Source organism: Eulemur rufifrons, chromosome 18 (genome assembly GCF_041146395.1).
Source record: "Eulemur rufifrons isolate Redbay chromosome 18, OSU_ERuf_1, whole genome shotgun sequence".
NCBI lineage: Eukaryota > Metazoa > Chordata > Mammalia > Primates > Lemuridae > Eulemur > Eulemur rufifrons.
The window spans coordinates 54,623,804-54,638,211 of NC_091000.1; the positions used below are offsets into that span (position 1 = coordinate 54,623,804).

Genomic DNA, 14,408 nt, shown 5'->3' on the forward strand with positions numbered 1-14,408 from the left:
CCGGGGTTTGGGGCCTGCAGATCTACCTCAAGGTCTGTTCATTAAGCAAATGGAGAAGGGAGCCTCAATAATCAATACTTTAAAACACCAGTGAAAGATCTTCTCCAAACACATGAATAGGCTAGTACAGGCTCACTGCCCAAAGGGGCACAGAAAAGAAGAAGCCACACAAGTTGGAGTGGGAGAGGAGGACAGGTTGACATATAGCCCTGGGTTACACTTTAGCTACTGTGCCTCTAAACCACCACCCAGCACACAGAGATATCCAATTCACAAAGTGTTGTCCAATATATGATCGGATTTGGCACCAACAATAACTTTATATAGTGGCGAGACACTTACCACAGGTTGAGCATCCCTAATTCAAAAATCCGAAATCCCAAATGGTCCAAAATCCGAAACTTTTTAAGCTCTGATATGAAGCTCAAAAAAAATGCTCATTGGAGCATTTCAGATTTCAGATTTTCACATTAGGGATGCTCAACTGGTAAGTGTATAATGCAAATATTCTAAAATCTGAAAAAATCTGAGATCTGAAACATTTCAGATAAGGGATGCTCAATCTGTATCTTAATTCCCCTTTTTTCAGAATGGGAAACAGACTCATAGAGGCTGAGTGACTCGTATGAGGACACACAGATACCAAGTGATAATGTCAGCACTCAAATCCTCCTCTCCTCTGAGTTCTTCGCATTGCCCTGTGATACCCGGGGAACTTACTACTACAGCCGCGACAATATAGAAAGCACTGGTTTAAATCTGGCTAAGAGGCACATGCTTGCCATGTGCATTAGATTTTTTTCCTCTTCGTTTGTTTGTTCTGAGATTCGAGCGCAGCATCATAGCCAAGTAGCATTACTGTTCCTGAAGACTGGTTCTACACACTCTGAAGGCATTGGGGTGATTAAGCCAACTGGACTATAACACTGGTATTTTGTTCTTGCTGATGCAGAACAGCCATCGCCTCCAGCAAAGCAAGGGATCAAACACAGAGGTCTCTCACTCTGGGCCCTGCTGCTGCCATAAAAACCCTCTGTACTAAAAGGTAAAGATTTAATTGTTTCTCATCATAACAAGACCTCAACCTTGGCACAATCTTTCAAGAGTATAAAGTATTAAGAGAGAATCTCTCTCCCTGTATTACCTAAGAATTTAAAATTGTACTCCACTACAAGGCTGTTGTTTCTATTGCTGTGTTCTTTCTGTTATGATTGGCACACCTCATGAGCTGGCAATTTAGTCAGGTAAGAAAATAATTTGTCTCTCTTTGCAAGCAAAAAGAACAAGATATACCAATGGTAGGCAGACAGAGTACCTAATAAATAGCTGAGGACAACCCATGACTTCCTCCTGAAAATCAGTGGAGCATGGTGCCTCTCTACCTAAAGAGAACACAAAACTCATGCAAACCCTAACTGTAGCAATATCTGGAAGATTCTCTGGAAGCAAATAACTAAAATCCCTCTTAGAAATGCTTTTGTTGTTGTTGTTGTTATTCCTTGTTAGCAACTTACCAATTCTGAGACATTTCTCAGGGAAGTTCTGCAGGAGAATGACCAACCTCTAAACACCATCACAAGATAATTCCTTCTTCAAGCAACATATGTTGAGTTTCTAAGAAAACTAGTGAATAATGCCAAAGACAAAGTTTTCTTTCTTACCTGTGCTCTGTTGGCAGGACAATAGGCTGACTGTCTCTACAGGAGACATCTGCATGCCAAGCATCCTTGCAACATGAACAGAATTTCAGGTGGCAAGAAGGGCATTCCACCATCACAGGCTGTCCTGGGTCACTTGATGCAACAGGGCACACTGTCTGACAGTCTGCGACAGGACACCATGTCCGGTGGGGGTCCAGGTGAACTTCTAAAGCGTAAAGAAAGAAAACATGATGGTCTACCTGCCTTTGATCCGAGCTTGAGGCTTTCCTCCCTTCATGTATCCTCTTTCATAGACTAACATTTATGGAAATATAATACAACCAAGGGTGATGGTTTCTACTATTAGTCTTCATAATGGATCCAAACCTACCATCCACAAGGCTGCTCAGCCCTACTACATTTTTCAAAGTAGGTACTAATGGACATACCTACTAAGGTCACCACCTGTATGAACAGATGAGAAGTGTTCTTTCTAACCAAAACTTGTAACTCTTAAAATATTTCTCACCTTTGAGCACTCAAAACAGGCAAAAATCTCAAGGACTTTCTACAATTATTTGGATACTATCTTGGAAGAAAATTGAACATGAAGAACCAACCAAAGTGGGGGGGAGAAAGGTATTTTCACAAAAGATTTTGTCCTTTTGGGCACTGAGAAATAGGTAGGAAAGTTTCTTCCATTGTATCACAGGATATTAAAGAACAAGAAAGAATCAAAATAGTTTAGGGACCAAACAGCATCTGGCGTGGGTTAGCCAAGAAGTCAGACTACCTGTCAGTTTAGGTATTCTCTGCCCTACCAATGTGCTAATTAGGGATAATTTGTAAAAGGCCCACATGCTCTAAAAACAAAAGGTAGGGGCCTTCACAGGCCATAAAATGAGAGCCAGTCATACCACACTGGCTAGGACCATTTGATATACAAGAAAGAAGATAGAGTTGGAGGGTGGACAAATACCTATTCAAGTGTTTACACATCTTCCTAAGTTTTCCCTTTTCTATTCAGTAATAGACCTCATGTTTTTTCCATATAATATGACTTTTAAGGAAACACACCATGTGAAAAATGATGTTATTTGAGGGGTAGAGTTTTTTCTCTGAACTAATATATTTTGCAAATCTTAAACTGGTAAGATTCTAGTTTTAAACCTCCTGGGGCTTGTGATTCCTAAAAATTTATACACAGGAAACAAACGAATCCAAAGGGTGATGCAAAAAGGAAATGAAGATATTAAATAGGAGTTTAGTTTTTAAAGTTAATAATTTTACAAGTTCAATGTCAGGGGGAAAAAGTCTGAAATGTTCCAGTAAACATTATCTCCATAATTGTCTCAACTAGAAAATGAAATACTTGGATCTCTCTCATTACAAGCTTGTGTTCAGAAATAGTATCTATAAATATATGGTCTTATCTAATAATTCTAGGGGGTGGGGTTGAAAAATGATGGGCCCTGGAACAAACATAATCAGAAGCGGCAATCCTATGATTTGCAGATGCTCAGACCCCAAGAGAGATGGACCCTCTAAAGTCTCTAAAACTTTGGATATTGAGGGGATGGTGATACACATAGGATCCAAGGTCTTGGCCTTTTATTTCTATTATACATCATTTAATATTTTCCTCCAAAATGTTATAACTGCTTCACAAATACTAAATCCAAAGAAATGAAGGCTGGTATGTAACTTAGAGCTAAGGACTCCCACATCAAATATGTACTTACCATCCCTTCTAAATCAGAGGTCTTTTAAAAGTTTGATGAAAAAGAAGGAAAAATAAGGGAAAGTTATGGTACATATTGCTGTTAAATTTTATAGCATCCCTAGTAATCACCTTAAAAAGATACAAGGATGCAACTGGTTCTTGTAACTCTAATCTATTCAAACTACTTGGTAGAAGTTGTGACTTGTTTCTATCTGGTTATTATTTCAGGTATCTGGGGTAGCACAATGGAAGCAGAAACAATAAATAAAGGAGCAGTTATAGCTTGTGAAGAGTTGCTATAAAGAAAAAACCTTAGTGCAGCTATGGCACAAAGTCCAATGCAAAAGCAAGGGAAGAGTCTGAGCCACAGAAAACAGAGATCTCCTGTATTTTTCACCATTATGACAGTACACAAAGGACCAGGCAAAGGAGCGTAGAAGAAGGAGAAGAAGGGAGACATTACAGCTTTCTACGTATCTCCTTCATTAGAAGTTTGGCTCTTTAGGAATGGCTCATAGAGCTTAACTATGACCAACAGTGAAGTTACCAAGGGATAGATTTTGACTCATCCAAAAGTGAAATTAGCTACTCTAGCTGACCCTGTAGAGTATCAATTCAACATCTCTCCCCACCCCTTTCAACCTTCCTTACTAAGAACACCTGTCTATCGCTATAGAATCTGAAGAGTACAGAGGCATGCTTTCCCAGAATTCCATGCAGCTAAGGTTTGAGCATGTGACACAATTCTGGCCAATGGGAGGGAAGGGGAGGTCCACCAAGGGGCTTCTGGGACAGGATCTCTTCCTTGATACACACAGAAGAATCACCATTCTGTCTGCATCTCCTTCAAACAGCTGTGTAAAGTTATGATGCTTGGACCATGACAACGATCTTGGAACTCTGAGGGAAACCTAAGTGATTCCAAAAAGTTGAGCTACTGAATTAACCAAACCCAGGACAGCCTACTTCTGGGCTTCCTGTGTGTGACATAATTAAATGCCCTTGCATTCTGTTTGAATCAGGCATTCTATTCCTTGAAGCTGAAAGATGGTAACTGTCAAGTCTTTCCTATAATAGTGAGCAAGTCCTCGATTCAAACAAGGACTGTTCCCTCCATGTGGCAGATATTGTATCAAAGGGATTAAAGCAGCATGTCTAAGATTACCTTTACAAGTTTTCCCAACCAATGATTTTATCATTCTAAATGTGAGGCACATGGAAATGTGTGTATATAAATAGACACAAAATATACAACCACATATATTATCCTCTAGAAAACCTTGTGTACCTAATAAAAATGTATATGCTTTTTTAAAAAGTTAACACACTATGGCTGATCTATATGGTTTTTACATAGGTGAGCAGACAAAAAATATACATCCATATAGTTGAAGCTATGCAGCTTTAAAAAAAATAAGGTAAATCAATGTAACAATATGGAAACACCTCTAAGATATATTGTTAAGTGAAAAAAAGTTGATTGCAGGAATATAAATGAACCATGCTTATAAAAATATGTATATCTGAAATATGTTTTGAGACTGGGTGTGGTGGCTCATGCCTGAAATTCCAGCACTTTGGGAGGCCAAGGCGGGAGAATCGCTTGAGGCCAGGAGTTCAAGGCCAGTCTGAGCAACATAGTGAGACCCCCATCTCTACAAAAAATAGATAAAAATTAGTGTGCATAATGGTGTGCACTTGTAGTCCCAGCTACTTGGGAAGCTGAGACAGGAGGATTGCTTGAGCATAGGAGTTCGAGATTGCAGTGAGCGCTATGATGACACCACTGTACTCCAGCCCAGGAAACAGAAAATGAAACTTGTCTCAAAAAATATATATATATGTATATATTATATCTATATCTACATACATTTTAACATTTCCAGAAGAATGTAGAAGAAACATAACAGTTACCCTTGAGTAAAGGGCAGGGAGTTGTGGGAGGAGGCAAAGATTTACCTTACCACTAAACTTGAATTAAAAAAAAAAAAGGTACAAATATTACTTTTATAATTTTTAAAAACTGGTTTAAAAAAGCTACTTTCAATCTGGCATACGAATAACAAACTGATAAAATAATTCTGGAACTAAGCTGTCCCCTGGAAAATCATTTCCTTTTATAACACTGAAACATATTCACATTTCCCCTTTGTTGCACATTCTTCTTCATATATACAATGCTCATCCCATGCTTTTCCTTTCCCCTAAAAATCCCCTCTTCTTTACTGAGCAGTAGCCTACCCATTCTTAAAGGAACCATCTTTCATTATGTGCTTGCCTTAATTTGGGTGTCACAGAATCAGTATCTTGTTAATTGTTGCTTTCTACTCATTTCATGGAGACAGCCTTTCTCTCTTTAGACTGTAGGAAAGGCTGTTTTTTATTCTATATATGTGTTTCAATTTACCCGACAGAGTGATGGGATGCTATCTATTGATTTAAAATAGTAATTTCTGGTTTTTCAAAAGCATAGATATACTCTTGTGCAAGCAATTAACTTAAAACACATACACTAATAATACCATCTTGAATTGCCTTGCATTGGAATTTATTTTCATTCTCTTCTAGTACTGTCATCAACAGATGTACATAGCACACTAAAATCATCCAATATCAGTCCTGGTGTTGAAACTATGTTATGATCTATATTAGACCATAGCTCTCCACCCACCTCAATTTAGGCTCTCATATTTGGAAAGATGTTGACTTGGCAAAACATGGAACTTTATATGTAGCGCTTCAACATTAAACCTTATATGGGCGACAATGAAAAAATTGTCAATATTAAAACAAGCAATAACTATCCCTTCTAGGACTCTACTGCTTCTCTATAACAAACATTTATTTTACTTCCTATCTCATCTCAGTCCTTAGATGAGAAATCCATATTCACTAATTTCATTCCTATCCATTCATATCTTCCTTAAGTACTGACATAAAGCAATTTACTCTCAATGCATTAATAAACTGCTCCCTAAAAGTTACAAGTGACATCCCTCCGGTCACATCCAGCAAATGTTCATCAATCCATCTTCTATCTGCCATGGGACTCTTCTTGTAACTCTGTCTTTCATGTGTAAGGCCCTGCCTTTTCCTCTCTTTTCTTCTCACAATCCTCCTTTCTCTTTTATCATCAATGCTGTTTCCTTTGCTCCCATCCACGGATGATGTTCAAGACCTAGTCCCAGATTTCTTCAATATTTTACTTAATTATAGAACTCATGCCATAACTGAGCCTCAACTCTCACTTAAATTTGAATTATTCCAAATATTTTCTCCAGGTATGACTTCTTGTGACTATAAGACTGGAAAATTAGGCAAATGTCTATTATTCATTGTTTATTCAACAAATGACTGATTTCAGGTACTTGTTAGAGAACTTGGGCATACGAAGATGAACAATAGAGGTTTCCTCCTCAGAAACCTCACAGTATGAAAAGGGAAAGAGATGTTTAAATCAAAAACAATGTCAAAAAAACCCCCGAAAAACAAGAAACTAAGCAACGCAAATAAATGACAGTACATACCACAGATAATAAAAATGAAATTATTTACAAAGATCCGTGAGAAGCTCTTAGAAGTGAAGGTAAGAAATATTAATATTTAATAGTTATATACAGAAAGTTTGCTATGCTCTTTTATCCAAGTATCTACAATGAAGTTTAATCAACTTCAAAATCAGGAGGTAAAATTAGTCCCTCCTAATCACAGAACAAAGCAGATAACACATGCTGAGATAAAACACAAAGAGATTAGATTAGAAAGAGCTAAAGCACCACATAAACAGAGATTTAAAAAAAAACAAAAAAAAACCCATCCCTGGGGTAGCAACTCTGTAGGCAGCATTTGGAAGGTGTAAAAGGGAGAAAATAGTCTCTTTCCAGATATTAGAATCAAGATTCTGTACTTAAAAGAAACATTGAGCAAGAACACTGGCAGTCTGGGTTCTTGCTGCCTCATGAGAACCAACTGCATCTCTTCCCAACTCCAAGTTCAGTGACATCACTTTGGTGGCTTAAAATCAGCCATGCCGGAACTATTCACACCTTAGAAACTGGCAAACACTACAAATCATAGTCTTCCTCCCCACCTCCTCAAAAGACTTCACCAACATATCACTGAACACAGGCCAAATTGAAAGTAAGCATATTAATATATAAAACCTACATCCAGCACAGACAAGTATGGAGCAGAATGGGAAAGTAAAGGGCAGAACTTGCACAGCACAAAAACAAGACCATTTGCTGACCAACCTTTTATATTAATACTTTCTGAACATCCCACATACAGATAGGAATACATACATGAAGTCAAACTCACGTGTGTATACATCTTCTTAAGAGTACATGGCATTTGGTTATATATTCTAATTTACTGTTCATTAATTGCTTCTTGTACCTCTGTCTGGGCTCTTCATCTCCAGTGAAGTACAGGAGTACCCTGTACAGGCTGTTTCTTCTACTTAGAATCACAGTATGTCAAAAGTCGCTGTTTCTGGGTCTCCCCACCAGGCTTTCAGGCACCTCTCACAACACCAATCAGATGGGACATACTCATTACATTCCTGCCAACCCCAGCAGATCAAAATTTTTCCTCTTATACGCAGAGAGGGTCACAGGAGAAAACAAACACCAGATGTCTATAAATTCAAACCGGTTACTACTCTGAGTCCCCTTTCTACCATCGAGCCCCCCTTTAAAATAATTTAAATAAAAAAGAAGGCACAGCTAGTTAGAATCAGACATGATTAAACCCTGGAGAAATGTCCATCAATACAGGAGAGTACCCACAATAACATTAAAGTATCATTTGTTTATGTAACGTTTCTGTTGGACACATTTTTTTTTCACATGGGGTACTTAAAAGCTGGTCCTCAGAGGCTTTTAAATACTACTCTGGTTATGTAAAATATACTTACCTAAGGAGTTGTGGCACTATCTTCTTGATAAACCATTAAATGCAGAGTAAATAAGCATTCTGGGGGAAGGAAACTGACCTAGACAAATTTCTGAAAGGCCTCTCAGCTTTATAATTCTGTGTTAAAGTACGAAGCTAAGTTAACAAGGAGTTAAGGTAGAATGTTCAAAGGAATAATGACTCAATTTCTCTTACTGGAAGACAGAAACAGGACTGCAGAGATTCATCCCTTGCTGTCAAACAGCCACACACTTTTACAGAAACTCAGGAGGGGCATTTTTGAATGAGAAGAAAAAGTACATTGGTACCTCTGGGCCTGAAGGCACAAAGAATGCTTACATAATTTGTTTTTCTGGCTTCTCTATTTTTGATTCATGGTAGAGATCCTCTCAGCTCACATGTATACTTTTTGCTCTTTCAACTGGGTAACTACTATTTTGGTTAGAATTGCTAGAGATTATTGTACCAAATTGTGACTATAGTTAATACTATATTGTATTCTTGAAAAATGCTAGGAAAGTGGATATAAAATGTTCTCATCACAAAAATGATTACTATATGAGGTAATGCATCTGTTACTTAGCTAGATTTAGTAATTTCCACCATGTACATACACTTGGCAGCTATGAAACATCATGTCGAACACAGTAAATTACATACAGTTTTATCTGTCAATTTTTTTTAATTAAATAAATAAAAGGCCAAAACAAGGTCTTTGTTTTTAGCAAATGTACACGTAATAAAAATAAACAGAGCTAAATACATTAAGGCTAAAGCAAAAGTCAACTGATCTTTGGGTAAAGGGATATTTACTTTCTTTTTTGCTTTTGTGCATTTCCTCAATTTCTCTCTTGACTATGTATTACTGATTTTGTGAAATAAACATTTAAAAACTATTATGATAATTTTTTTAAAAAGAATTGCTAGAGATAAGCCTTTGAAATTGTTACATTGTGAGATCCAGATGACACTGAGCTAATACTATTCCTGCTTTCGAGGGTCACTGACAGCTATACATTTGTTTAAATCACATTTTAAACCCATAGATTAGAACCATGAATAAAGCAGCCAATCTACACATAGCTTTGATCTGAAAGATTTCCAGATTTTATCCAAATAATGCAGACGTAGAGATTCATACATGTAATTCTGTTTTACAGAAGCAGAAAAACAAACCCAGAATAGACGTAGTCCTTACTTTTCACTGAACTCAGCTAAGACTATGATAATATAGGAGAAAGCATGGGTCCATGAGTTACTAGAGGAGCCATTTAACCCAAGAAGTTTTCCCTCCCTATAAAATGGACACTGTAAATAAATTAAACAGACACTGTAAATAACACACAACACAGTGCCTGACATATGGCAGGTTCTCCACAAAAATTAGTAAAATTCTTCCCCATTCTTTTCCTTCCAATCCACAACCTTAATGTGTGACTTTAAACTCTTTGAAAGGGGACACACAAATCTGTATTCTTTATTGTAGTGTTTTTCAAACAACAGGGATTGAGAGATCAATTTAACAGGTTGTGACCAGCAATTTTTAAACATGAAATAGATTAGAAAAGAACATAGCATGCATTTTACCTAAGTATAGTTTCATGAAAGTTTTTTTCATTCTATCTTGGTGTATGTGTGTATACTGGCTTTCAAAGTAAAGTGTATTTCTTATTCTGGGTCATAGTCAAATATCTTGAAAAACACAGTGACTTACACAAAGTTGGGGCTGTATAAACATCTGTTGAATGATTTATGAATGCATGCAACTTGGGTGGTATTTTGTAAAAGTCATGTTCAATATTGCTAGAGTCACTGTACTTTCATATATTAATATTATATAAAGCTCCTCCTCTTGTTTCAAACCTCCAATACTCTCTTCCTCCTTCTCTCTTCCTTCTTATTTCACCTAGGAGACAGAAGCAGTTAGAAGAGAACCCATGCATACCACATCTGCTAGCTCACCTGCATCCAGGCCTGTATCCTCTCCACCTTCCCCTGGGATAGGCTGAGCTGAACCTGTCCGTAGTGAGTCCAATCCCTCCCCTCTGGCACTGAAATCCATCCCCCCTCACATTCTCAAGGATTTTGCTTCTGCTGTTCTCTCCCCTTCCTCTCCTATATCATCCTTTCTGCAGGATCATGAGTTCCTTTTAAGAAAAAAACTTGAAATAGGTTTTCTTGAAAAAGGTATTCACCACACTCCCTTTTCTTATAATACTGTGAACCCTCTCCAAGCTGGTACTTTCCTGGCCCTGCACTAAAACCTCATTTGTCAAGGTCACCAAAGACTTCTCTGTTTCCAACTCTCAGTCCTTACCTCTCCCAATCTTTCAATAGCATCTGATCCAGTAAACACTCTCTAAACACTACCTTCACCTGGCTTCTGGATTAATATTTCTGGCCATCCTTTGTGAGTCTCATTTGTTGGACCCACCTCTAAAACCTATAGTGTCCCAGGGCACAGTCCTCAGATTGTTTCTTTATCTACACTTTATTCTTAGATGAGCTCATTCAACATCATAGTTTTAAACCCAACCTCTAGGTTAATGACTCCGAAATTTACATTGTTGGTCCTGACCTCTCCACTTACTTTCAGACTCATACATCCAAATGCATCTCCACTAGGAAATCCTGACAGTTCCACCTTCAAAATATATTCCAAATGTGGTGATTTTCAGTACTTCTACATTTAACATATAATCCAATGCACCATCTTGGATTAGATCACCACGATAGCTTCCTGATAAATCCCTATGCTGCCACTTTGTTCCACTAGCATCCATTCTTCCTACGGCAGCCAGGGTAGTCCTCCAAAAATGGAAATCATATCACAACATTCCATGATCCAAATTCTCCAATGACTTCATCACACTTAGACCTCATCCTCACAATCTACATGATCAAGCCCTTGACCACTACTCCCAAATTACCTCCTATGACTCTCCCTCTGCTTACGTAGCTTTATCACACGGGCTTCCTTGCTTTCGCAAACAGAAACCAAACTTGTTCCTGCCTCAGGGCCTTGGTACTTCCCTTTAACTCTGCCTGAGATGCTCTTCCTATATGTACTCACATGCTTTGCTCACTTCAAATCACGTCTTTCCTCAGATATAACCTCTTAAGAGAGGTCTTCCATGAAAATCCTATCCAAAACAGCTTCCCCATCTATTTATTTCCCCTTACCCTTCTTTATTTATATAAATGGTACGTACAACTATCTAATATTACTTTGTATTTATTATCTACTCCCCCTACACACACACAGACATATACATCAAGATCCTTTAGGGCAGGATTTTGTCTTGATGATCACTGAATCCCCATCATCTAGGGCCGGTTTCTCAATAACAGCGCTATTGACATTCGGACCAGACAGTTCTTTGTTGTGGAGGCCACCCTGTGCACAGATGTTTAGCAGCATCCTGGCCTCTACCCGGCAGATGCCCATAGCATCCCACCCTCCCAGTCAGGACAATCAAAAATATCTTCAGATATCACCAAATGTCTTCTGAAAGATAAATTCACCCCTCTCTGACACTCACCTAGCAAGATGCCTGGAATGTTGTAATTGTTGAATAAATTATTGTAATTGTTGAATGAAGCAATATAACAGAAGTATACAAAACAGTACTGGTAAATCAAGTCCCTGTGGTAATAAAAGATAATGGTACTAGACATGTCAAGGTCCTGTGTTGTTCAGCCCTGCATTCTGGTATTTCCAGAGAACAGTAACAACAACCCTGAGAGCTATTTGTATAGGGCGCTCTTGATGAAGCACTTCCTCCAAGGAACAGGGATCCAGACATACAAGTCTGGCCAGATTCCACTGAAAAGGCATCTGAGCGCAGCAGGGCATCTGTCCTTCAGAATGCCCTTCGGCCCAGCTGCTCCTAGGAGAACAGCTTCAAGTACAAGTCGATAAAAGGTAAAGAGCTGTTTTTTAAAAAATACTATTATAATTCCAGTATGCCATTAAGAGCACAGTTTTGCTTTATAGGCCTCATGGAACAGGGTGTACCATGGAATCTACGGATTAGTAGAAAAGGAAGCAACGCAGAAGGGGCATCAGACACTGCAGCCCTGGGGTCTAACAGGACTGCCCAGAACCTGAGCCGAAAAGGAACAAATTGATGGACAGCAGGTGGTAGTCAAATTGCTGTCACAGGAAGAGCTGTCTCCCTCCCCATTCTCTCCTCCACACCAGTGATCCCAGAGGAATCCGAAATGAAGTGAAGCTCCCACAGGAGTCACAGGATATTTATAAAGACACTTTTTATTACTGTTATTGTAAATTCAATTCTACTTCCTGGTGTTTGGCTTAGGAAACACAATTATTATATACATATACAAAATGCACAATTATCTAAAAAGTTTAAGGTTTAGTTGCTCCTCCCTTCAAATTTCTATTCCAAAGTTGGAAGAAAGTGAACTGATGCATATTAAATCAATTCCTTCTGCATCAGCAGTGATGAAAGTGTCATGTAGCTTTGAGATGGGGGAAGTTCAGAAATCTAGAAAATGAGAAACCAGGGACCTTTAAGTCAGCCCCCAAATAATAGTGCCCTCAAAACTTAAATGAACATGATTTAGAAGTGATTAATTCTGCCAGACTTACATCAGAGATAGACACATTCAAAGACTTGAATGCAATTTACTTATGGGAAGTAGAATTGACCATTGAAATAAAGACTCACAGCTATTTGATCTTCAGATTCTGCCTGTTCATGTAAATTATGCAAGGCAGGAAATGCTATTTAAAACTATTTTTTACTTCTGTATTCTGACAATTATTGGGAAATAGAAAAATTCTGGAAAATTAAAACTGCCATGAGACCTAAGGACTTTGTCAGATCCCAGTGATTATTTTTAGTTTTCAAAAAATGAATCCAAGACCCTTGGTTTTCCCACCTGGCACCATCAACTTAGAATATGTGGAGTTTGCTTCTTATTCTGTTGAATACTCTCTCAACTAACAAGGATGGGTTTTCCACCATCCTCCACCATTGCGAGGCTGCGCCAAAAAAGACATCACATGAATGTTTATTATTGTGGGAAACACCATACCCCCAAGCTAATTTAATTATCAGCTGAAATCAAACTCTTTTAGTAGACTAATGAGAGATGGGAAGTGTTAAAAAATAAAACTGAGCAGATGATAAGGTCATTAAGTATCACACAGTCTTAAAAAGAGGGAAAAACTCTAGAAGAAACCAAATAACTACATAGGAGGCTCTGATGAGATAAAACTTTTATGATCAGATACAAAAGCTGGGGTGGAAGCATTTCACTAAGGGCAAATAAAAAAGCAAGATGAAACGCATAGAGTAATATCATAAATATGGGCCGGGCACGGTGGCTCACGCCTGTAATCCTCATACTCTGGGAGGCCAGGGCAGAAGGATAGCTTCAGCTCAGGAGTTGGAGACCAGCCTGAGCAAGGGCGAGACCACATCTCTACTAAAAATAGAAAAATTAGCCAGGCCTCATGGCCCACGCCTGTAGTCCCAGCTACTAAGGAGGCTGAGACAGAAAGATCACTTGAGCCCAAGAGTCTGAGGTTTCAGTGAGCTATGATGACATCACTGCACTCTAGCTGGGGGAACAGAGCAAGACCTTCGTCTCAAAATTCACAATTGCAAAGATGTGGAAACAACCCAAGTGCCCATCAATACATGAATGCATTAACAAAATGCAGTGTATGTATACTATGGAGTACTACTCAGCCATTAAAAAAAAATGATGAACTACCTCTTGTATTATCCCAGATGGAGCTGGAGCCCATTCTTCTAAGTGAAGTATCACAAGAATGGAAAAAACAAACACCACATGTACTCATCATTAAATTGGTACTAATTGATCAACACTAATGTACATATATGGGAAGTAGCATTCATAGGGTGTCAGGCAGGTGGGAGGTGGGAGGAGGGGATGCGTAAATTCACATCTAAGGGATGCGGTATGTGCTGCCTGGGGGATGGGCACACCTGCCAGGCAGTGCAAAGGCAATTTATGTAACCAAAGCGTTTGTACCCCCGTAATACTCTGAAATTTAAAAAAAAATTCATAAATGTGAAGACACAAAATGAAAAGAGCCTTGTGAAGAACGCTGAGAACAAAAGGGTTGTCAA

The 14,408-nt window shown here is 38.5% G+C and overlaps 1 protein-coding gene across 1 annotated transcript in view; it reads right to left on the reverse strand.

Moving 5' to 3' along the window:
* RNF144B (ring finger protein 144B) overlaps positions 1-14,408 on the reverse strand; it is a 77,447-nt gene that overhangs the window by 9,112 nt on the left and 53,927 nt on the right. The window contains exon 5 of the mRNA XM_069493093.1: positions 1,662-1,866. Within this exon, the coding sequence (XP_069349194.1) occupies positions 1,662-1,866 (205 nt within the window). The remainder of the gene's footprint in view (positions 1-1,661; positions 1,867-14,408) is intronic.